At 40.5% G+C, this 25154-nt stretch overlaps 1 protein-coding gene across 2 annotated transcripts in view; it reads left to right on the top strand.

The window, feature by feature from the left end:
- Nucleotides 1–913: 913 nt before the first annotated feature.
- The window catches only part of usp25 (ubiquitin specific peptidase 25), a 37610-nt gene continuing 13369 nt past the window's right edge, over nt 914–25154 (top strand). Inside the window, exons 1-18 of one of the 2 annotated variants that reach the window (XM_014970918.2) lie at nt 914–1180; nt 7004–7081; nt 7322–7466; nt 7581–7704; nt 8315–8477; nt 12077–12163; nt 14789–14926; nt 16282–16358; nt 17198–17271; nt 18745–18896; nt 20256–20383; nt 20471–20566; nt 20734–20898; nt 22316–22557; nt 23165–23235; nt 23362–23590; nt 24149–24406; nt 24578–24717. In XM_014970918.2, coding sequence (XP_014826404.2) covers nt 1139–1180; nt 7004–7081; nt 7322–7466; nt 7581–7704; nt 8315–8477; nt 12077–12163; nt 14789–14926; nt 16282–16358; nt 17198–17271; nt 18745–18896; nt 20256–20383; nt 20471–20566; nt 20734–20898; nt 22316–22557; nt 23165–23235; nt 23362–23590; nt 24149–24406; nt 24578–24717 — 2409 coding nt within the window. In that variant the 5' untranslated portion in view covers nt 914–1138. The remainder of the gene's footprint in view (nt 1181–7003; nt 7082–7321; nt 7467–7580; nt 7705–8314; nt 8478–12076; nt 12164–14788; nt 14927–16281; nt 16359–17197; nt 17272–18744; nt 18897–20255; nt 20384–20470; nt 20567–20733; nt 20899–22315; nt 22558–23164; nt 23236–23361; nt 23591–24148; nt 24407–24577; nt 24718–25154) is intronic. The other variant, XM_014970921.2, reaches the window with a different exon arrangement.

Raw genomic sequence — 25154 nt, forward strand, 5'->3', positions numbered from 1 at the left:
TGAATATTGTGAGAAAACAAGAAAAAGAGCAATGCTAATTACGGCTGGAGAACATCTAAGAGGTCAAATGGGAACTGTCACGCTAAAGAAAATGGAAATGGGATCTGGGTGGTATTACCTCTGTTATGCTGAAGCGTCTCTCTTAATCAAAGATAAGGAATTAAAATAATAAACATTTAAATTTTGACAACAAAACCAAGAACAATGATGGAGATTATCAGTTAAAACACTTTTCATTTCACCATTGTTTAAAAAAAAAAAAACAGTGGAAAAATGGCCGTCCTGCTAAGTTATTAGAAATCTTGTTGACATCTCAGACCAACAGAGACTTTGTGCTTTCTTTGTCCTCAGTATTTTCAGGATTATAAGAAGTAAGAGGTGCAAGGTTTAGTTTCAGCTATGTTCGACAACTCGGAATAATTTGACAAACTGAGATGTTCAGAAACCTTTAAATCAGGACGTTACTGCCAGTGTTTCTTAAAGTTCATTTTATCTGTTTATAAAACAGATCTGTTGAGTTCATTTAATATGTTTTAGCTGTTAACTTGTTCGTATTTAGTATCGCATTCCTTTTCCCTTCAAATTTAATTATTGTCTGTTAAATTAATTTTCCTTTTAATGGACTTCCGTTTCCGTGCTTTCAGTTGACTGGAGCACGACTGGCTTCCACAAGAACACAAAGCACAATATTTAGAAGGTTTAGTCAGATGATGAGTTTAAAACGGATTTTTTTTATTATTTTATTTTAAAAGATAAAAAGATAATTGTAAAGATGGCGAACGGAATGTTTTCTGTAAAAAAAACAACAAACTTGCGCTAAATGCATATTTATCTAGCTAATATCCGACCGCAGTAAAATTATAATATCAGATCCTGCATGCCCTGGCTAATGGTAATGACGTATTTGCGGTTTAGGCAGACATGAAGAATCGATCCCTGCTCTCTCGCGAGCGTAGAGCAATGTTGTCATGCCTGCTGACGAGCTGCGCTAGTCACTCTGCCATGGCGGCCGTAATGTCGCTGATTAAGGAGGGGACATCGTAGCGTCTTGTTTGAATTCGCTTTCTTGGTTGACGGGTACCGCGCGTGTTTCGTTGCTCTTGGTTTGAATTTAACAGCATTTATCTCCGAAGCGGCCATGACCGTGGAGCAGAATGTCCTCCAGCAGCATTCTCAGAAGGTAAGCCTGTTGTGGAAGATAACTTAACGGTTAGCTAACTTTAGCCTAACTGCATCGCTGCATAGTTTTATGACTCAACAACAAACAGGAGTCCGCAAGTCAGCGTCTCGGTTAGTTAGACTGGCATTTAATTGCGGATTAATTAGGTTTTTTGGCAACCTATTGTAAAGAAAACTGTTTAGAGCTGCTCAGTAATTCCTCTTTAGTAAGGCCCAATGCTACGCAGCTGTCCAATATTATGCTAGCTGTTTGTTAGCTATCGCTAACGGGACCGTGTTATGACAAATTTGAGCTAAGTCCATCTTTGTGAAAGCTGGCTGCTGTTCATAGTGTCATTTATAAAACAATAAATTAATTTATGTCGAAAGAGAGTAAACTCCTATGCCGTTTGTTTTTTTCTGAAAAGCAAGCCCAGTGGCAGTTTTGGCTTTATTGCTGGTATTTTTCCTCGTCTTCTTATTAAATACGTGTTTTAATTCAACCAACGGGCATTGTGCTGGAGAGTCTTCGGGTGGGCTTCCTTAATCAGTAGTATTTATATATGCAGTGCTGCATAAATAGCAACGCTGCGTCTACGAGTGCGAATGTTTCCTTGGTTACTCATCACATAGCTGATGTCTTTGTTTACAAAGCGTGGCCAGCGGCGAAGGCGGCATACAGCCGAGCCCTGATGCGATTGAGTAGTCAGATAGCGAGCCAAGCTTGTGATGGTTCATAGCCGGTAAGGCACATTATTATGTTACATCCCATCATGCTCTCATTTTACCAAGGTGCTTTTAGAGTCCACTCCGTTGCTGTAGATCCTTGTTTTCACGGGATTTAGCATGGCCGCCGTGCGTAGCTCCGGTTGTTGAAACGCCGGTTTTACGTTTTGTCGCTCCAGTTATGTGCAGCGATGTTGCATAATCACGGTTAAATGTCCTGCTTCTTAATACACTTCTTGTGAATCTGACGTGACTTGGGGTAAAATAACTACGGAAGCTTTCCACCAATGACTCAAACCTAAAAGTAGCAGCGTAACACAAACCGCCCTGACCTTCACGGGGCCTGCAGTTTCAAGTTGAGTAACAATAATGACATTTAAAACGCACCTTTTTTTTGTGGTTGGTGTTTGTAAACATTGCAGACCATGCCTCCTAACCCTAATTTCCGATATTAGTAACAATTATTATTATTATTGAACGCATTTCAAAAAATGTGCTCAGTGTTTGTATTGTCCAGAAGTTTTTTGGAAGTGTCGGGTGTAGAGCCGTGTTTCATGTGATGACCTGTCATAGGAATGGACTTTCCTGTCGGGTTGTTTTGTTTTCTTGTGGTACAGAACCAAACAGAGACTGGGTCCACCCTGCTCTGTAACCCTCTGCTGAGCCCCAGCGTTGCTCTGTTGCCAAAGGTGTTTCACTGAGATTCCCCCGTGTGTGTGAGTGCGTGCGTATCTGTGTGTGTATGTGTGTGTATGTGTGCATGTCTGAGTCACTGCTGTTGTAGATGGCATGGCCTAAAACTGTCTCAGGCTGAACCCACACCATACCTCATTGATCAGGAAGACACCATCCATGCCATCCAGACCTGCACCCATCAATCTTTCTGACGCTGACAGAGTTACATTGTCATGTCAGCCTCTGGCTTTGCCATTATAAACAGATACTGATAATGTATGGAGAGTCAGACCCGTTCCTGCTAGATTTCTTTAAGTAAACTAGTTTGAAACTCAAATCTTCTCCTCAATTCATTTGACTTTCTTAGTTATTTCAAGAATAAATGGTTACAAGAGTCGGCTTTTGCTGTGGGTCCTTCCAGTTGTGTACCGTCTGTGTAAACAAGCAGATTTTCCCAACCCAACAACTGGAGACTTAGATCTACGATCCACAGCTGTGATTCACAAATGTTTTCTCCTGGGGTTGTTCTACTACTTAATTTATTCTTTATTTATTGAAGAAAAAAAATCCAGATAATTTTTATTTAAAATGTATACGTATAAATAAAGGCACTGGTCATTCAGCTGGACATCAGTATTTGCAGCAGAGATTAGCAGGTCGAATTGTTTCACACATCAGACCAACTGCTGGGATTTTAACACTTAAATTTTGAGTAATTAATTACATAGATGTTAAGATGTTTAAAATTTTAGTGTAATTAATCTTTTTTTTTTTTTTTTTTTTTTTAACATACAAAAGTCCTGAGTCGGAACCTTTGCATTCGCTTATTTTTGGTTCACCTGTAAATCTGAAACACAATAGACATCCGCAAAAGCACATTTCTCTTGAACCGATGGCTAATGGGATGGGATGCTGTAAAAGACCACTGTGCTAAAAAGGAGTTAGCCTGTCAGCGAAGTTATTCAGGCCCAAAATAGCATCTCGATACTAAACATGTTGCAGCAGCACTTTGCACCGATCTGTTGGTTGAATAAGCTTGATAGCAGAATTGTTGTTGACCTCGTGCATCTATTTATTCAACAAATTTTCACCAGAAACTGTTGTTTTTTATTGAAAATGTTTTATTTTCTCGATGTAGCTTTGCTTAAAAATGTGATGATTAAATTAAACGCCTTGTGTTTATTTTGTTATAAATCAGCACAACAGCAACGGCACATTTTCACTTGCTAGTCGTTTGCTGTGCAGTACTTGTTGGCTTGTCTACTCCAAAACTTATGAACTTACACGTTTCATGCTAATGCTATATTTAGCCAGTTAGTCACACAGCAGCAGATGTTCAAACTGGACACTAATGACATCAATCAAAATGCTTAACGATATCGTGATTGCTGTAATTTCCAATGTTATTGTTGACACTGGATTTTCTAATATTTGTGGCTCTAGTCCAGGTTGCATGTTGCCTTAATGAAACAAAATTGATTAAATATTCATTTTACCAGTCAGATTTTCATTAAACAAACTCTAGATATCTTCTGACAAGTCAAGTTTATGACTCTAACATAATTCCCAAATGGCACAATAGGAATAAAGAAAGATGTGTAAAAAGAAAACGTGTAAAAACAAGAAATGTCTGAAAAGAACATTAAACTTATAAAAGAATCTCATGCCGACACATTGAAAGAAAAGTTGGAGTGCCGTAATTGATCTCCCTTTTTAACTCGGATCTGGATCATCACATTGTTATTTAGCATTTTACCAATTTTCCCAATACTTGAGAATCCTCTGTCAGCCTAACTTTTTTGTGGCTGTTGCTTTTTTTTTTTTTTTTTCCCCAGCTGAGATTTTCGAATAACTTTTTGTGAATTTCTTCTACTGAGGTAATGCTGTGATGCTTACCTACATTGCAGAAGCAGCAGCCACACAGAGTTTTCCACTTTCCACTTGTTGGATAAAAGTTTCATTAGCTTAGTGCGAGAGCTGCTGTGTGACGTCACGTCATTTCTCCAGGTGCTAAGTTTTTTTTTTTTTACATTTTATTTTAATTACCTTTTTTGTTGTAACTGTTGCAGATTCATAAGAGCACCTTTAAAAAGCTTCTCTACAACAGTGCTATTGATGTCGGTCTCACCCAGAAAGCCATTATTTCCAGTAGAATGTGGCCTGAGGAAACAATTCAGTCTGCAAATTATTTGTTTTTATCTTTGTGTTGTTGCAGTGAAGTCAAAAAAGGTCTGCTTATTCATTATATTTAGTGGAATTAGTCCAAGCATGGGCTATAGGGCTGTTGTAAACGAATATTTTAGTAATCGAGTAATCTATCGATTATTCTTACGATTAATCGAGTAATCGGATAAAAAAAAAAATTATAAAATGAAATATTGGTAAATCTGGCATAATACCGGTGTTACTATCAGATATCAATATCAGTCCAATTTTTCATATTTGAGCATCCCTAACAGTTGCTTTTTTTGTAGTTTAGAAAACTAACCTGTAACAATAATAGCTCACTTTCTAAGTTAACCAGAAGAAAAGTTATAGAAAAATCTGAAATTATATTGAATTTAATAACAAAGAGGCAGGCTCACAAATATGCTTATAAAAATGTCTACAATCCAGCTTTTAGTTTATGTATTCATCTTCAGTGAGTTTAATAGATTAATTAAACTCACCTTGCCACCTAACCTGTCACGCTTTGGGTTTGAAAATACGGGAAATGCCGCCTGGAGTGGGAGGAGAGGGCGAATGAACGAACATGGGGTGGAGGGGAGGAAATAGACCAGCGGACTGACGAACCGTTAGACCGGGGGACGAACACGGGGGGAAGCAATACGGGATATTTACGACACCTTCACTGGTCACACTCAGAAACTCATCTACCAGCCATGTACGATGCGCTCCGCCACCCGTTTCTTCAGACCGGGATATGAAATTTATTGTGCGGTTCGTCGGTAAAGCTACATTTACACGGTAAGCATCAGCTACTCAGCCGCCCGCCCTGTTCAGTCTATCCGCTCACCTCAGCGCTCTTCCCGCCGTTCGCTTTCAACCAGCAGCCCCGGAGGAGAAATGCTGCCGTACTCCAGGCATTCCCCCAGTCATTTTAAGGATGCTTATTGGTTCCCCAAAAACGATAAAAAGTCGGGCATTATCATCAATCAATAAAATCCCCACGGGCCAATCTTGAAGATTGGACTTTATGCCGCTGAGACTTAGCTTTTGTCAACAACTCAGAGGCGGAAGTGAGAGCTCCGCGCAACGCAAATGAAGTCCCGGCCGGAACACGGTGCGCTAACTAATTAAACATAAATTAACGAAGCTTCGAGGCAGGTAAATTTTCCTCGAGGAATTTTAGTAAATCGAGGTACTCGAATCATTCGAGGAATCGTTTCAGCCCTAATGGGCTATTTAGCTTACAGACTAGACCTTGTGGATTTGTTGGAAATCTAAACAGTACGATGACTTTCCTATTCATGATGGCTACGAATAAGATTTTTGATACAGTTCAGTTCCCAGATTCATTTGGACGAGTTCATGCTCTCTTTATTGTGAACCTTATGGTGTTGAATGGGATTCACAGCGACCTCTAGGATGTTTGATGCAGCAGCAGAATAACATGAGAGTTTTAGGGACTTGGATGTCATGGCAGACAAGCTAAACAACAAAAATATGACATAACTTTGAACATGCCTCATTCCTTTAAAGGTTTTCTGACTAAAAATAAAATTCTCCACGATTTTCTTAATTTTAGAAAGTTAAGAAATTGTCCTAATTTTAGGAAATTTAAAATGAGGAAACCAAACCAGCCACTGGTCTGTGTTTCCATCGACAATCTGAAGTATTGCATTAGATAAAGTGGACAGAAACTGAGAAATTCAAAGTAACATCCCCAGTTTGCCAAAAAAGTTTTCTACGCTCACTTGATGCGGCTTTTGGCTTTTCCAAGAAGAGAGTTGATGCGCTAACGGAGAGATAAAAACACATTTGCTGAAAATGTTCTGGTGTAGTGGACTTTCCCATCCACTGATGGGTCAGTGCCTTACCAGAGGTACAAAATGCCGAGAAATTTCTGAGTCCAAACCTCCAACTTGTCTGCTCCTGTTACTCGAGAGATGCAGCGTTTTGCGATTAAGGCTCGTCTGTCAACAGCTTCAAATCAGAAACAACACAACATGTCGACTTTTGGTAACGGCAAGGAATTAGTCGGTTTCCGTTGAACACAAGATGTAAGGACTGAATGACTTTTGTTCATCCTGAAATCACAGACTAGAAATGCTCATCGCTGCCAGCTGGTGTTTTGCTGTTATTTTTGGACAGTTTGCTGACTTTCTTTGGTCCCCGTCTTTGTTTTCCAATTGTAAAGGGAATAATCGAAGCAATAACTCAACCGAGCTTCGCCTGGAGCCGCATTTTTATCATTTTTCTGTCTCTCTCTCGCTCTCAACAGCACCAGCAGACGCTACTAAACCAGCTGAGAGAGGTCACAGGCACCACAGACATTCAGCTGCTTCAGCAGGCCCTGCAGGTACGGCTCAAAGCAAAGGCCACCTCTCGAGAAATCTGTCTCTTCCCCCCCCCCCCCGTTTATGTAAAACCGGGGTTAACATTTCCCCCCTATTTATAGTTTACTGCTAAAACGACACACATCCCTCTTAAGTCAAAATCTCATGCAGTTTGTATTTGATTCAACATAGAAAGTGTAAAATATGTCTTTAACTTTTCCTGCTCTAACGTTCTATTTTTTATTTGTTTGTTTTCACTGCAGGTGAGCAATGGAGACGTGGCTGAGGCCGTGGCGTTTTTAACAGAGAAGAACTCAAAGGTTCCTCAGCAAGATGAGACTACCTACTACCAGACTTCCCAGGTGGCCAGCGACAGATATATCAGCGTCGGCAGCCAGGCGGACACAAGTAAGCACATTACCTCAGAGTGGGATGACTCCAAAATGACTCTAATAGCAATATGTGCAAACGTTTTGCGGAACATGACATTTCCGTTGATGCCTTTTGTTGCTGCTGCTGCAGATGTAATTGACCTGACTGGGGACGATAAAGATGACCTGCAGAGGGCGATCGCCCTCAGCCTGGAGGAGTCCAGCAGGGCGTTTAGGGAGACGGGCATCACTGATGAGGAGCAGGCCATCAGCAGGTGAGCTCAGGTCAAAGACAGTGGAGATGCATCGATCCGACGTTGATATCTGTATCAATCCAGATATTGGGGAAAAAAATTATTTCTATTCAGTCTAACTCTATGCTTTGTGCTCTCAGCGATGTCATGCTTGATTTGTTTTACGTCATATTTAAAATTCCTATTTGCACTTTCTGAATTATTTGCTGCGGTTTAGTTTTTTACACGTTTGACCGAAGCAGTCAACCTATTGTTTGTCAGTTTGTTTCTTGTTTATTTTAAATTGGCTGTTTATGCTACTGAAAGAACTGACGGAACAAATGAAAGTTGGTTTTTTTTGTACATCCTTACAAGCTTGTGAAGCTATTGGTGTATTTAAGTGTGCTGTACTGGTGCAGAGTTATCAAATACATTTAGAATTCACAACATTTATGTCTATGTTTTAGAAAAAAAAGTTTGTGTTTATTTGTGTCGGATCGGTATAGGCCGATACTAAACCTCAGATATCTGTATAGGTATCAGAAGTGAAAAAAGTGGATCGGTGCATCTCTAAAAGATAATTTTATATTTGTGTCAATGTCAAAAATGTTATTATTTTTTTTGTAATGTTTCCTGGTTTCTGTTCTTGTAGGGTTTTGGAGGCCAGCATAGCAGAGAACAAAGCGAGTCTAAAGCGTACCCACACAGAAGTATGGAGCGACTCGCCCAACCCTCATGACAGAAAGAGGATAGACAGCTGCCCAGTGGGTCTGAAGAACGTCGGCAATACCTGCTGGTTCAGTGCTGTCATACAGGTAAACTATTGGTCCAAACTAGAGTTGCACAAAAAAGAATGGCATCATCCACATAATATAAGTGTATGCAATAGTAATACCTAATGTTTGATGAGCATTATATTCTAACTGGGAGGAACTGAAATGGTTTTTCAGCCTGTTGTATGAATATTTGGTGGTGGTGGAGATATCTTAAAGGGACAATATTAAATAAAATCGTTTCCTTTTTTTGTTGAGCTTTACATTATGTTATACTGTTATTCCCTCATCAAAAACATACCTGTAGTTTTGCCTTGATTCCTTCGTTCATGTTTGAGAAATCCTTTAATCTCCCGTGGCAACCATTCAGCTATGCAAAACGCTAGTAAAAGCTTTGTTAAAGGGTTAATGAAGAAGCCATGACTTCCTGAAAGTGGAGTTTTTAAAGAGGCAGAGGCCCAATTTCAAGGTAGTAAATTATAGAGTCAAATTTGTTCTTAGTTCCATTTTTATATATGTAGCATTTTTATTTACAACTAGAGATGACATGGTTACACCACTGTGCTGTAAAATGATACTTGTGTGCGGAAAACACATAATACTGCCCCTTTAATGAGTATTACGACTATATTAAAATGCATTCACGCCAGTGATGTATGCGGAAAATGTTTTGTCAGGGCATTACATTTGCTAACATGGTTTCCCCTTTTATCAACCTTGCTTTCAAATTCAGAAGTAATTTAATTTCTCTTCAGTCTTGGAGTCTTTTACACTGAAAATACTATAATCAAAAACCTAAAAACATTTGTGTGTATGCGTGTGTGTGTGTGTGTGTGTGTGTGTGTGTGTGTGTTTGTTTTTTTCTTCTAAATCATGTTTAATGTATTCTTGTTTAGTTCCATGGGGTTGTAATAATGTGAAAATCTAATTACCGGAATCATGCCAGCCGTTATAATGTAAGAAATCCAGGGAAGGTTAATCACATCTCATGTGCTGCTGGACTTGGTGGTAAAATGTGATCTGAGCTTAAATATGCCAAATGAACACTGGATACACCATCACATGATGCTTGGCTTTTGCCTGTAATGTTATCCATATGGCTAAGAAGACGGCACTGCTTGGCCTTCTCACTTTGAAGTAAACAACTTTCTTTTTTTTTTTTTTTCCTGTCGGAGACAAAGTCTCAACCTTCCAAAGACAACACAATGACACAACACTGTAATTTCACTAATTTATCAGATTAGATTAGATCAGTACTTTCATGTGTCAGTGTTTGGAGTTTCTGACTCTTCTCTGCTTTCTGTGCTTAAAATAACTCATTCAGCTCTAGTTATCTTACTAATAGTAAGACCTGTCTAAAACAGAGGCATCACACTCGTTTTCATTTCATGCAACGTCAAGATCATGCGTGTCCTCAAAGAGCAGGTTGCGGCAAAATGTATTGATAAAACTACCAATGAACAAACTGTTAAAACATTACAACTGGGGTTTTTTTTCAATGAAATCTTTAGCACCCTTTCACTTTGATGTAATTTGGCACAATACAAATAAAAACTGATTTGATTTGACTGATATAACACTATTTAAGTGCATTTTGAAATTCTTTTTATCCATCACTCTAGAGCAGGGGTGTCCAAAGTCGGTCCTCAAGGGCTGGCATCCTGCATGTTTTAGTTCTCTCCCTAGTGGTAGTAAGAACCTCCTCAGCATGTCAATGTTCCTCTTAGGCCTTTCTAACGAGCCATCATTTGATGCAGGTGTGTTAAACCAGGGAGAGAACTAAAACATGCAGGATGCCGGCCCTCGAGGACCGACTTTGGACACCCCTGCTCTAGAGTCTTGAGGGAGAGATAAATGATTATGGCATGCCACAATTGGCTCACGGGCCTTGAGTTTGGCACATGTGCTATAAAGTAATCAAAGTGTGATCGCAGGCAGTAGAAGTTAAATCAAAATTAATTAATAAAAAAAAAAATCAATATGAGTAACATTTGCATTCTCAACTTGCACACATTTCAGTAGAACTTTTAAATGACTTGAACGGGAAAAGCTTTTAATTTGAAAAACGGGAAGGTTCTGACACAAACACGGTGAAAATGAAACGAAACTTAACGAGAGAGTATATTCTCTAATATATCACACTGACACTAAGGGACAGACATGAACTCCTGCAGCTCACTTATTCTGATCAGCTAATCAGCCCCACTATTCAACGTCCTAAAATAAATCGGTAGCAGTGTTTTTCCAGCTTTCCTCCACCACAGTTCAACCTACAATAATTAGCTACGGCACAACATCTGACGCAGCAGAGAGAAAATCAATTTAAATGTTTTTAAGCGGCTTCTGCTTTCCATCTAATTACATATCAATATTTTAGCCGCACTGTTTAGTGTACTGTTGTTTTGGAGCGCTGTTGGATGAGTCTTTATAGAAAGATGACGTGTGAATAAATTAAGCATACAAATACTTGGCAGTGGGGCTTCTTGTATAACCGCTGTAATGCTATAGAAGTTCTGTTTTCTCATACCGGTTGTAAGTCACCATAGCAAAAGTGGCAAAAACCCAAGCAAATCCACAAGACTTTAGACTTGTACTTTTGGTCTGAGACTCGACTCTTTAACGCAGCCACAGACTTCTGCTGCTGCACGTTTTACTGCGAAAGGATTAGCTTGATTAATAGCTAGTGATATTGAGGGATTATGGGACGTTAATGGCTCATAACGATGTGTTCACGCTAGCTGTAACTTCAGAATAATGACCACATGAAAGTCTCTCCATATATAAGCTATACGTTCTCTCGCTGATAAGCTAGCTGCAATAAGGGCTAGTTTTGACTAAAATAAAAGCACTTCCTCTTTTGTTCTTTCAGAGGTTTAACATTCTCCTGTATTTGCATTCAACTCCTTTATCTCGTTCATCATGGTGCTATTTGTTCCTTAAATTTGAATATCTTGACTAAAATTCAGAACGAAAGTTTTAAATGTGTATTTAGAAAACAGTTTTTCCAATATTCTCAAAATGTCCTCAGATCAGAGTGAGAAGAAAACTTTCCAAACCATAATTAGTGCAATATATAATGGAGTGAACAATATGAAGACAGAATAAACAAGTGTTAGCTTAGACATTACAAAGACTGAAAAACATTCATTCATTCAGAAATTCAACACTAACAATTTTTTTTCCCTCATTAGCATAAATGCCTATTTATGTTTGTAAGGAGATAAACATTGCATTTGAACAATTTTCTAAATACGAATCAGTAGATTTTTGGATGGAAAAATGAATGTTAAAAGATAAGAATTCCGAAATATTAAAAGGTTGAAAGATGATTATCAAATGTCCCTGTGGTAATTCAGACTTGACGATAAACAGGGCAGGCTTGGAGACCTGGGTCATGTGGTTTGGACGAGAAAATTTCATTCGCTAGAGACATTACACTCAATTTGGAATAAAACAAAAAAAGACTTTTAAACATATCTGGAATAAAGTCACTTTGTAGAAGGTATTTTCTACCCGTTTTTGTGTTAAAGCTCTGGTTTAGTTTTTTTTCTCAGCCAATGGCATTGCATCCTCAATTCTACAGCTGCTGATGTTTCACGTGGAACGTTTCTAACACAGCTTCATTTCTTCTTGCTCTCCAGTCTCTGTTCAACTTGCTGGAGTTCCAGAGGCTGGTTCTCAACTACTCGCCACCCGCCAGAGTCCTTGATCTGCCTCGCAACCAGAAGGTGAGTTGAAACGTGGAAGTAAAGCTGAAGTAACATCTTCTAAGCTTTGTTAGTGCAGCTGCTCTTAACTGGAGCTAGCAGTTCCTGTGGAGACGGATGGAGTTCCACAATTCAGAGGCTGTTGTGTTGGGTTCTGGGGACACCGCTTGGGTCATGTCGGCTGAACGTTTCACGTCCTGTATCCATGATAGAACAGCTTTCGGATTAGAGTAAATTACTTTAACCACACACTCGGCTCCAGAGAGCGGTCCTGTAGGGTCGGCCTGCTGCTGCTGCTGATCTGATCTAATCCTCTGCTACGGAAACGTAATTTGGGGCCGACCCCTCTTCCTCTCGACACCCTTCATTCTAATCACTGGCGCTTTTCTTGCATGTGAGATTGTTGGAGGTTGTTGGTATGTTGGACTTACATCAGCAACGCCGGCCTCCCCCCTGACCCTCACTCCCTCCAGTGGAGGAAAATCAGGCTGTTTGGTCCGCTTCAAACCGACCACAGTTTGTTTTCTAGGATGGTCTGCTTTGTTTGAAATGTAATTTTAGTCTTGTGACTAAAATTCAATTCAGTTTTAGCTGCCTTTTAGTCACCTTTAATCGAGTTTTTCTCGACTTTTCATCCGGCATTTTAGTCGACTAAATTTCCTGTAAATTTAAAATCTGTCCCCGAGGAATTCTGTTTTTTTAAATAGTCACTTGCATATTTATTGGATTCTATCTGATTAAAGCAAACATGTGATGTGAAAACTTTAAACCCGTATTATTTTGTACTCTGGATTCATGTCGCCACTCTCTTGTCTGTTCTGATTCATCATAAAAAGAAAACTGCTATCTATATCTAAAATTAAGGCCTTAAATTTGCTTGAAAATGTAATTTGGTCTTAAATATGTTAATGCCGAGGCTTAAATTTAATCTTGCATGTTATATGTTTTTTGTTTAGTTTTTTTTCTTGTGGGACTTTTCTGCCAAGCAAAAGTTTGAGTCACATGCAGACGTCTTCATTGCGTTGTGGGACTTGAGGCGGTTTAGGCTACCGCTAACTAGCTGCTAATATAAACTCGCTAGCTTTTCTGCATCTATCATGAGTTAGTGCAAATGTATCGCCACTGGCTCTCTTCTGTTGCCAATAGGGCTGTTGTAAACGAATATTTTAGTAATCGAGTAATCTATCGATTATTCTTACGATTAATCGAGTAATCGGATAAAAAAAAATTCTAAAATGAAATATTGGTAAATCTGGCATAATACTGGTGTTACTATCAGATATCAATATCAGTCCAATTTTTCATATTTGAGCATCCCTAACAGTTGCTTTTTTGTAGTTTAGAAAACTAACCTGTAACAATAATAGCTCACTTTCTAAGTTAACCAGAAGAAAAGTTATAGAAAAATCTGAAATTATATTGAATTTAATAACAAAGAGGCAGGCTCACAAATATGCTTATAAAAATGTCTACAATCCAGCTTTTAGTTCATGTATTCATCTTCAGTGAGTTTAATAGATTAATTAAACTCACCTTGCCACCTAACCTGTCACGCTTTGGGTTTGAAAATACGGGAAATGCCGCCTGGAGTGGGAGGAGAGGGCCAATGAACGAACGTAAGATGGGGTGGAGGGGAGGAAATAGACCAGCGGACTGACGAACCGTTAGACCGGGGGACGAACACGGGGGGAAGCAATACGGGATATTTACGACACCTTCACTGGTCACACTCAGAAACTCATCTACCAGCCATGTACGCCACCCGTTTCTTCAGACCGGGATATGAAATTTATTGTGCGGTTCGTCGGTAAAGCTACATTTACACGGTAAGCATCAGCTACTCAGCCGCCCGCCCTGTTCAGGCTATCCGCTCACCTCAGCGCTCTTCCCGCCGTTCGCTTTCAACCAGCAGCCCCGGAGGAGAAATGCTGCCGTACTCCAGGCATTCCCCAGTCATTTTAAGGATGCTTATTGGTTCCCCAAAAACGATAAAAAGTCGGGCATTATCATCAATCAATAAAATCCCCACGGGCCAATCTTGAAGATTGGACTTTATGCCGCTGAGACTTAGCTTTTGTCAACAACTCAGAGGCGGAAGTGAGAGCTCCGCGCAACGCAAATGAAGTCCCGGCCGGAACACGGTGCGCTAACTAATAAAACATAAATTAACGAAGCTTCGAGGCAGGTAAATTTTCCTCGAGGAATTTTAGTAATCGAGGTACTCGAATCATTCGAGGAATCGTTTCAGCCCTAGTTGCCAACCCCTAAGATGCTGCAGGAATTCTGCGGGGGGAAAAACTCGGCACTACGAGGGATAAGACTGTAGAAAGTCATATGCAATGTGAGAAATATGAAACGGCTTCCAAGAACCACAAAATGCTCACCACTTCTGCTACTACTAGCACTGATCTAGGAGTTCGACACAGACTCTGAAGTCAACGGTTTCATCTCACAAGAAGTACCATTTCTCTCCTTAGTTTTCTATTCTTTTCAATCACAAGACGTGATTGAAAAGCACCAATTTTTTTTTTCCGATTTCAATTTTCATTGAATCCTGTCATACCTTTAGTTTGATAGATCTAAGATGTTAATCGATTGATTTAAAAAAAAATAAAATTTTTCTCCTACTTGTGTTGCAACGACTAGGAGCACAGAAATCTGCCCTTTATGCAAGAGCTGAGGAACCTGTTCTCGCTCATGGTGGGCTCCAAGAGGAAATATGTGGATCCGTCCCGGGCAGTGGAGATCCTCAAAGACGCCTTCAAATCCAGTGAGTCACAGCAGGTAAGCCTCTTTCTGCAACGACCTGCTCACCATAGCAACGTGTTGTCCAGCTGCCAAGTCAGAGATCAGCGCGTCGATGCAGCTCGTGTCTTCTGAGGAGCAACAGGTTTTAAGCAAACTTGACTAGAGCCTGGTTTCAGATCAGATATTTAGAATTACCATGGCAACCAGTGTAGGCGTCTTCTTGGAGTGTTTGTGTTGCTTTTTGATTTTCTTGTAAGAAAAGTTTTAGCACGGCCTTGAAGGTTTCCACACTTTCCCAAATTACAAAAACAATTTTAGCCCATTTGGTTCTGATACCCCTAAATAAAACCCACCAATTGATTTTGGTTTATTTATACAGAGCCAATTTGCATCAAATTCAAAACTACTTTATTGATCCCAAAAGGAAATTAAATGATGTTGTAACTCATATGAATTGAAAATTTGTCAAAGAGTTATTGTATATGGTGATCTTCAGCTCTGACTGAAGAAACACTGTTTTTCTGTCAGGTTTGTCCATAATTTTATTTTTTTATTTTTTTCCATCTTAAGTCACTTTATAAGACAAAAGGATCTAAATAATAAACATAAATATGTTATCATATCAGTCCAGCTTGTGGATAGCTTCAAATTCACTTACATACGTTCCAGTTTGATCCTGTTTTTAAAATGCAATTAGGCCCAGTTTATTATTTCAATTGTTAAAAGAAGTTATCCATCTTCCATAAGCCCAGTTTCAAGGAGTCATTAACTTTCCAGAAATCCTTCCCCCCTCTTATCGACGTGTGGTGACAGTGGGAAGGAACAACTTCCTTCAAACGGCGTTAGCGGCAGCTACAAGCTTCATGTCTGCTTCGTGCTTCTCTGTTGGAGCAAGCGCACTTAACCTCTTTAATCTACATACTATTAATCTTCATCCCCTGTGAACTCTTCCTCCTTACAGGACTCTTCATTATTGAATTTGACAAACACGTTAAATGTGCATAACTGTTTGTTTTGCTCCTCACTTGGCCGTTTGTTCTTAGCCAGCGCTTTTGCAGAAGCAAAGTGAGGTCGGCCTCCTGGCCTCTGCTCATCAGTCTCCTCTCTCCCCTGAGTTTTAGCCACGTCTGATAGGCACTGACCTGAATTACCAGTTGCTACTGACGACTAAAAGAGAGGAAGAGAGAGAGAGAGAGGCCCCAGGGAATGCAAGTTATCTGTGAGGTTCACCAGTCTGTGAACTCCTTGTCAAAGATGAGTCGTCTTATTTCGAAATCTGATGGACGTTGTGTAAAGCACAGGGATTGCACTGGTTTGATGGTTATAGGGGTAAATACTGAAAATGTTTACCTGTGTGTGTGTGTGTGCGCGCGCGTGTGTGTGTTTAACAGCAGGATGTGAGCGAGTTCACCCACAAGCTGCTCGACTGGCTGGAGGACGCCTTCCAGATGAAGGCTGAGGAAGACAGGTAACCCATCCTCGCCGTGGTGACGGATACTTCCTGAACCCTTTCACGTGTTTTCACGTTATAACCACAACATTAATTATATTTTATTAGGATTTTATACAATGGATCTCTGCAAACTTACTCGTGACCTAAAATACATTAAAGTTTGAAGATATATAAAGTGACAAACGCACAATTTGCGGTCTCGTTTTATGCTGCGGTTCTCTTCTGACTCCAAACACACACCTCAGTGTAATAAGCAATTAGTCGAACTCTAGAGTTGGATTCCTTTTTGCTGTCATGAGAAGATTCAGTTGCTTTTCACTAACACAGCTACTTCACACTGTGGTGCTTGATATTTAAATTTGAACAGTAAACAGCAGAGGTGCGCCACAGTTTTCTTCATTTTGGGAGATCGGCCAACACTTGGATGTGAATCTGATCTTATCTTTGCCAAATTACTAAAACCACCCAAGTTACATCTGCCAGGGTCAAAAACAGTCACCGCGCTGTCGCCAACTTGATGAATTTGTCGCCTAATTATAGACTTAGACAAAAGGTATCAGCCAAAATCAGCCTGAAAACTGCAACCTGTGCACCCCTAGTGAACAATCCCCCCCCGCCCCCCCCGCACCCCCAAGAAATTCAGGCTTTGAATATCTAATATTTTTATTCAGACTGTCCCATTCACTACACACGTATGCTTTCGTTTTTTTTTTTTACCACTAAATTATCGGCGAACGTTTGAAATCTGCCCCGTTTTTCACCTCAAACGAGCAGATGTGGTCACTGGGCGATTAAATGAGGGAGACGCTTCACGCTGAGGCTTGTGTTTTCTGAAATAAATATTTCTTTTACAGCGTGGGAGAGAAGCCAAAGAACCCGATGGTGGAGCTTTTCTACGGCCGCTTCCTCGCCGTGGGTGTGTTGGAAGGTGAGAGCGAGTTTTTAATTTAAAACATAGTTAATAGTAAAGAATCGGACATAAATAAAGCTTTGGCGTGGGGTCTGATGTCGGCGTCCACAAAGCAGGCGAGTCCTTGCCCCCAGTAATGAAAGGTGCCCTTGTCGTAATGAGATGAGCTCCATGTAAAACAGCAGAGCAGTTACATTGATCGCGGAAGACCTTGATGGCTGATTGACATTGTGTTTATTATGCACGACACGCTGGCCCAGAGCCACCAGAAGCCGGGTCTGTGGACTCTGCTGCTCGTAAAATGTCCTTCAGCGCCTCATCTGTATGTCTGCTAGCACGCTCCCTCCTCTTTTTTTCTGGCTGGACTGGTATCAGTATGTGACGCGTGCTTCACGGTATTGATAAAACGACAATACAGACCCTCGGTGATAATTGTTACTTTTTAAGTAGATCCTAAAATGATCCATCACAATACCAGTCCAGTTATCTTCAATAAGAGCTGCTCCATCTTTACTGCCGGCCTTCAGGAGTTTTGGAAGTAGCGGTGGAATCACAACTTAAGTTTCAGACACCAGGTGAAACGTATATTCAGAATCTGATAAAAAAAAAATTTTTTTTATTGTTTTTTGAAATGTAAGTAAGGTCCCCGAATGATTTCTGCATAGCTTTTGCTACATTAATGATAAGCGGTTGCTTTGTTGTTTTTATGCAATGTCTTCCAAATTCCAGCCGGATGAAGGAGGAATTAAGCATATCTGGTGAAATGCATTTATGTAACAAGGGAGGGTGTGGCCAACTCTACACCCAGGTGCTTATAATTATTAGGCGGCTTCTATCCCTCAACATGGGCAAAAGGAGGAGATGAGATTGACTCAGAAAAGTTCAAAATTCTTTTTAAGAAGTTGCCAGGTTATAGGGGCGTAGTCGCAGAATGTCTTGTTGAGTCACAGTGTGCTGAGAGAGGGGAAAAAATGCAGATTAACTGCCAAGGATTTAAAGAGAATCAGCTGTGGAGCTGCAGGGAACACGTTCTCCTCCGGCGCTGCGTGATTCCAGAAATGCTAGCATGTTTGGGTGGAACAAATAATTTTATTTTGCATTATTCTTTTTTTTAGTACAGTTTCAACCAGAAGACATAATCCTTCTGTATATAAACATATTTTGAAGAAATTATTAAATGGAGCCGACATATTCTGTTATTATTGTGGCATTTAGACAACAAAAATAATTTCAGTATTTCTATTCAGTTTATGTCAACTTCTGGTTTCAACTGTATACGTTAAACTCTGTTGGAATTAATTAAATTTGTATCCAGATTAGAAAAAAATATGTGATCTGCCATTGAAAGGCATAAAAAGTCAGTTGCTTACGATGGAAAAAAATACATAAACATTTTTTTATCGTCCCTTGTCAGAGGCTAGAGTTTTGGACCAGTTTTACTAAGAGAGTCTGATGACTTACAATCTGTCCCCTCTGTGTGGAATCCCTCAGGGAAAAAGTTTGAGAACACAGAGATGTTTGGCCAGTACCCCCTGCAGGTGAACGGCTTCAAGGACCTCCATGAATGTCTGGAGGCGGCGATGGTGGAAGGGGAGATCGAGTCCCTGCACTCAGCAGAGAACTCTGCCAGATCTGGTCAGGAGGTAAGAGATGAAACAAGGTGGACATTATTATTTTCACAACTGTGCTGAGGGACAATCCATTATGCTGCAGTTATAAGTGTCGGTTTAAATCTAGACCAGCTGGTTGTATTTCTTCTCATGATTTCCTTTGCTCAGTTGCTGAAACTGAACAGCTGAAGCAATCGGTTGGATTGTTTTCCAAAGCCCTTGCTCTTTTTCTGACACTTGTTCTATTTTGGATTTGCCCTCTACTTTGACACAGTCTTCACTTCACTATCCCAGAGCAGTTGTGAGCAGCTAATTATCAGGTCAAGGTACAGATGGGTACAGCCCTGTGGAACTGGGTGGAGGGACCGAGGTGGGGGTGAAGTAGAGACAACTCCTTTGACATCATATCGGATCAGACGGTTTCCTGCAAAGCATCATAGAAATGTAAACCACCAAAAGCCAAATGTATCATCCTGTGTGATTTAGTGTTAAATAACTGACAGTTTTTAATACAACCTTTAGATACAATTATTAAACATGTGTAAGACTTGCAGTAGAAATGGTAATAGTTTAGATAACCAAGAAAAAAAAAAGAACTAATCATGAGAGAAGCTGCATTGTGATACTTGTACTACCATGCTGGACCAGTAGGAGGCGATAACACCCCCGCCCTCATTTAAAGGATTCATATTAAGGCCCAATTTCAAGGAATCAGAAGATACAACTATTTGATATGTACATCATTTTCATAATCACTGAAGGTAACATAGTTACGTGATTGTTTGGTTTTGTAGCAGAATGTGCCTGGAAAATGCACGATTCCCTCCCTTTATGGTGAGGCTTCATCACGGCTTTACAAACTGGGTTATTACCAGCAGCCTGACAGGTGTTTGGTTTTCTGTGCTGATGGAGTCCAGCAATAGCTTAAGAGCCACTTCCTGTCATATTTGAAATATCCAAATTTTCAAATTTGGATATTTTTGGATATTTTATTGGATATTTTAAGTTCACAGATTGTGAACTTAAAAGCCTCCACCTTCATATCAGGGCTTATTCCATTTTAGAACGATACAGCAATTGGGCAACAATCACAAGACAGACTTCACTTTAGCAGGAAACATTGTTGTACTTTTATTTCGATGTTTAGTGCATAACAGTCAGTTGTGTTGCTTTAAAGAGTAATCCAAGACTGTTTGCACTTAGTAACAAGGGAAAATGTGTATATTTTTAAAAAAGTAATTCTGGTATTTATTACCATATCCTTACAAAATCCCACTGTTCCTTCCACAGAGTAAAGACACTTAGTTGTCTTTTTTTTTTTTTTTTACTTTTATCTATCCTTCAATAAACGGCAGCAAAGCGAAATCACCTTAATGTGACATTTTCTTCCAGCACTGGTTCACGGAGCTCCCTCCTGTGCTGACCTTTGAACTGTCGAGATTCGAGTTCAATCAGGCATTAGGACGACCTGAGAAGATCCACAACAAGCTGGAGTTTCCCTCCATGCTCTACATGGACAGGTGATGGTGAAATGTTAACATTTACCATTATTAAACCGTTTGCTGACATGAAGTATAATTGTAAATAAAACCTGTTCTGCGCTTCAGATACATGGACAGAAACAGGGAAATAACCAGAATCAAAAGGGAGGAGATCAGGAGACTGAAGGAGCATCTGACGGTGCTGCAGCAGCGCCTGGAGAGGTACGCTCTACTAAAACCTGTTGACCCCTAGCAAGGTCGGCAGAGCTCCCCTAGAAAGCCCTGGGCGGAGGTTACTCTCTCTGACTGGAAGCTTTCATCATCTTCCCTTTATTCCCCCTCTCCTCCTGCGTTTCCCTCCATCATGGCTCGCCTCTGTTTCCTTTCAGATATCTGAGTTACGGTTCAGGCCCCAAGAGGTTTCCTCTTGCAGATGTCCTGCAGTACGCCATGGAGTTCGCCTCCAGTAAGCCAGTGTGCACCTCCCCAGTGGAGGACATAGACACATCAGCCCCCCCTGGTGGCACGACAGGGCAACAGTTACCGTCACCGAGGCAAGTTCAGCTAAAAAAAACCCGAGGCGCTTTTCAGCGCGCTGGGTTTTTGCTTTTTGGGAAATATTCATGGGTTGAATGAATATTGGATGGATGGATTTTACTTGTCAGAACTCAAGGAGAGTTAAAGAATGGAATTCATTTTAAGCAGGCAAACCCAAAAAAGATGACGTAACAACCACTATTTCCAACTGCTTTTCAACAGAGTTTTCTATGAGGGTGGAGCAAATGCTTTCTCAGAACGAACGTCTTTGATGTGGTTTCCAAAAAACATCCTGATTGCTTATTGAACTCTCAGGGATTTATTGGGATTTTTCCACAAAATTTGCTCAAAAACTAAAACATTTGGGAGGAATCACATTTAAAATGTATTTTTAGTTACAATTATAGTCAGGCAGCTTGTTTGGACACCATTTGGAAAGTTCACGTGAAAACTCTGTGGATTCAGCTCTTAAACAGTCTAAACCTGCTTGTATTAACGTTGGTGTGGGAGCAGCTTTGTGCAAACACGACCTCCCTAAATACTAATCTGTGTGTTACTTCATTCTGGTTCATTCTGTGTCGCGGCTCTGCGGCTTCACAGAACCACCAGAATGGAGGTAGTTGCATATCTGACAACCAGGAAGGAAAATAACTTGGGTTTTCAACGATTTTGCACACGCACAAAACAAAAAAAGGGGTTAAAAATTGTTACTACTGCGGTTCTTTGCGCCTGTGGAGGCTGAAAGTTTTCCCTTTTGTCTCTGTTATATTCAGTCAAATAGGAGAAAGATCTCTTGCCAATATTGATTTTTCAATACCCAGATTTTCTATTGATTTCAGGTTTAAAGGATGTCGTACAAATACATAAAAAAACTATGCCAAAATATTAGACTTCTACATAAACTATCAACAACATTATATTATTTATTTGTTGTTCTATCTCTGGAGAAATATGGGGCAGCACATATAAAATCAACACTAAACCTTTGTGACAAAAAGCTACAAGAATTTTATATAAAGTGAAGGCTAGAGAACATAATAATAATCATTTATTCAATCAAATATTTTGAACCTAAAGGATTTAGTAAATTTAGAAATGCTATTAGTCACGTTTAGAGCTGGAAAGAGATTATTGCCCATTAATTTCCAATGGTTCTTAAGCTCAAGTGACGGAAATAACAGAAGGAAGTACAATTTTAAAAGTAAAACTGTGCATACTACTTCAAAGCAAATGCACATTTTGGTGCGTGGACTAAAATTATGGAACAGCTTTGAATTGATTTATATTCATTTTTTCAACTCCTCATCCAAACACTTGATGTCATAGACACTTCTGAGTTAATGACTTTTTTTTTTTTTTTTTTTTTTTTTTAGATCTTGCTCCTCTTCCATAAAGCTCAGACTTATTGGTTGTTTGTTTTTTCTTCCCTCCCAGCAGCACAGCTGAGCCGGACTCTGTCCCTCCCCAGGAGAGTTCTGGCACTGCTTCTGCTCCCGCCACGGCGCCCCCTGCAGCCCAACAGCAGAGAGTTCCTGTGCACAAGCCCTTCACCCAGTCGCGGCTGCCGCCCGACCTCCCCATGCACCCCGCTCCGCGCCACATCACAGAAGAAGAGCTGAGGGTGCTGGAGGGCTGCTTACACCGCTGGAGGAGCGAGGTGGAGAACGACACCCGCGGTACGTTCCCGTCGCGGCTTCCTAACTAGAGACGCATCGATATTAATATTAATGTCTGTGTCGGTACCAATGTCCGAAATAAATTCTAGCTCGGATATCGGTGACAATAAGGGTAGATCTATTCAGGCTAATCCTATGACGCCACTTTATTATTTATTTTACATCATATTTAGAATTCCCAGTTGCATTTTCTGAACCATTTAAAAGGTTTGTTGCAGTTTATTTTTCCACATTTAACCAAGGTAGTGGACCTTTTGTTTTTGTCAGTTTATTTTAAATTGGCTTTTATGCAATTAATTTCACTGACAAGTTGTGTTGTTTTCACATGTTTGACCAAGCTTGTGAAGCTATTTAAGTGTGCTGTACTGTTGAAGAATTATCAAATAAATGTGTATTTCAGTGCTTTTATGTGTGTTTGAAACATTTGAAGTCAATTCAGCACCGTTTTTCTGTATCTGATTGGTATCGGTGGATGCTAAACCTCAGATATCTGTATCGGTATCGGATGTGAAAAAGTGGATCGGTGCATCCCTATTCCTAACAAAGCTTTATGCTGCGTGTTGCATTAATTTATCACAATATATTAACGTCCTGCTCTTCTCATCAGATCTACAGGGCAGTATAACCAGAATCCACAGAACCATTGAGCTTATGTACTCGGACAAATCTATGATGCAGGTGAGCGGAGTTTTATTTTTTTTTAATCAAAACAAAAAAATCCTCATCAGCTTCACGCTCCGTTTTCTCGTCTGCATTTCTAACGTCCTTGGCTCTTTTTTTTTTTTTTTCCCTTCTTCTACTCAGGTTCCATACCGGCTTCATGCAGTGCTGGTCCATGAAGGCCAGGCTAACGCCGGCCACTACTGGGCCTATATTTACGACCCTCACCAGCGCTGCTGGATGAAGTACAACGACATCTCGGTCACCAAGTCGTCCTGGGAGGAGCTGGTCAGAGACTCGTTCGGAGGCTACCGCAACGCCAGTGCCTACTGCCTCATGTACATTAACGATAAGAAGCCGTTCCTCATAGAAGGTACAATTCATGTTTGACGAACATTTCTAGATTGTTCCTGTATTATAAATAACCAAAACTCCAAGGCATCAGAACTTCACACGCTTGTTTACGTAATAAGTCATTAAAAAACATGATCCTCCAACTACTTCCTGTTGTCTTCTGCTTCCTGGGTGGCGCCACTAGCAACATCCAGTTGTTGATCACATGACTTGTGTGATGCAAAAAAAAAGTCATTTCCATTGCAGCTTTGCGAAATAAAAAATTTGAATGCGACCTCATCCCAGTGGCGAAACTTACCAATAAAACTAGAGTGTCTTTAAAAAATATCCATGTTTCCATTGAGCGAATTTATTTTCAAAATGTCAAATTTGCGTGTTTATATGGTCAATGGCAACACATCTAGCAACTTGTAGCATTCAGCCCCCCTGGATGGGCGCGCAGCGACAATCGCAAGCATTGTTGTTAACGACAGTCCTTCATACCGAGCATGCATAGAGACTTTCTATATTAAACCCTCCATTTAATAAAGCTTCACACTTGTTCCCACATGATGATCAGTACCCCACTGTTTTGCAGAGGAGTTCGATAAAGAGACAGGCCAGATCCTGAGCGGCATGGACAAGCTTCCTCCAGACCTGAAGCAGTACGTGAAGGAGGACAACGAGCAGTTCGACAAGGAGATCGAAGAGTGGGACGCCATGCAGGCCCGCAAGGCCCAGCAGGAGAAGCTGGCTCTGGCTGCTGCAGCCGCGTCTGCAGCGCCGTCCAGCACCTCCACCTCCACTTCCTCCCCACAACCCATGAGCATTGAATCCAGCCCTCCAGATAACACTGGTAGGCGCCATGAGACTCATCAGAGCGGATTTGAAATTAACGCTCATTAGGAATTTATTAAAAGAGTTTTACCTTACGCAGTCTGTTCGCTTCCTTATTTCCGTTTTTTTTTTTTTTTTTTGCTAAGCCAATTCTCTCCTGCACTCTCATTTATCTGTTGCTATCCTGCAGTAGCCCAGCAGGATCCAGAGTACCTGGAGCAGCCGTCGCCCACAGGTGACTTCAAGCACCTGCAGGAGGACACGGAGAGGGCCATAAGCAGAGCGGCCGCAGAGCAGGAGGACCGGAGCCCTGAGGTCCTGCTGAACACTGTACGTATGGGCTGCAGGGCGGCGGTGTCGCGACTAAAGCTTCTAGGAAACGTCTCGTATCACCAAAACGTTCCATTTCAGGTCCCTCATTTAACGCACAACGTCAAGAGTGTCAAAGAGAAAATCCACCATCAATACAAACCTTTACACACACACAGTGTGTGGGTTTTAATAACCAGTGTTTCACCAAATTGGTTAAATAAATACTCAGCAGATTTCCTGCACAGCATTGAAATGTGTGGAATTTTTTTCTTTTGATTTTCCGTGTCTGGCTTGGTGGAGGGGAAAAGAGAAAAGGAAATTCCTTTTTCCATAGATTTCTGTTTGAACAAGTCTTTTAGTTTTTGAGTTCCATGCTAAGAATAAAACAAAAAAAGTTTGACAAAACCTCAAATTATGGTTCAATAAATCAAAGCTGATGACATCATAATTGTGTT

This window comes from Poecilia mexicana, unplaced genomic scaffold (assembly GCF_051168715.1).
Source record: "Poecilia mexicana isolate PSO_F unplaced genomic scaffold, ASM5116871v1 scaffold_14, whole genome shotgun sequence".
Classification (NCBI taxonomy): Eukaryota; Metazoa; Chordata; class Actinopteri; order Cyprinodontiformes; family Poeciliidae; genus Poecilia; species Poecilia mexicana.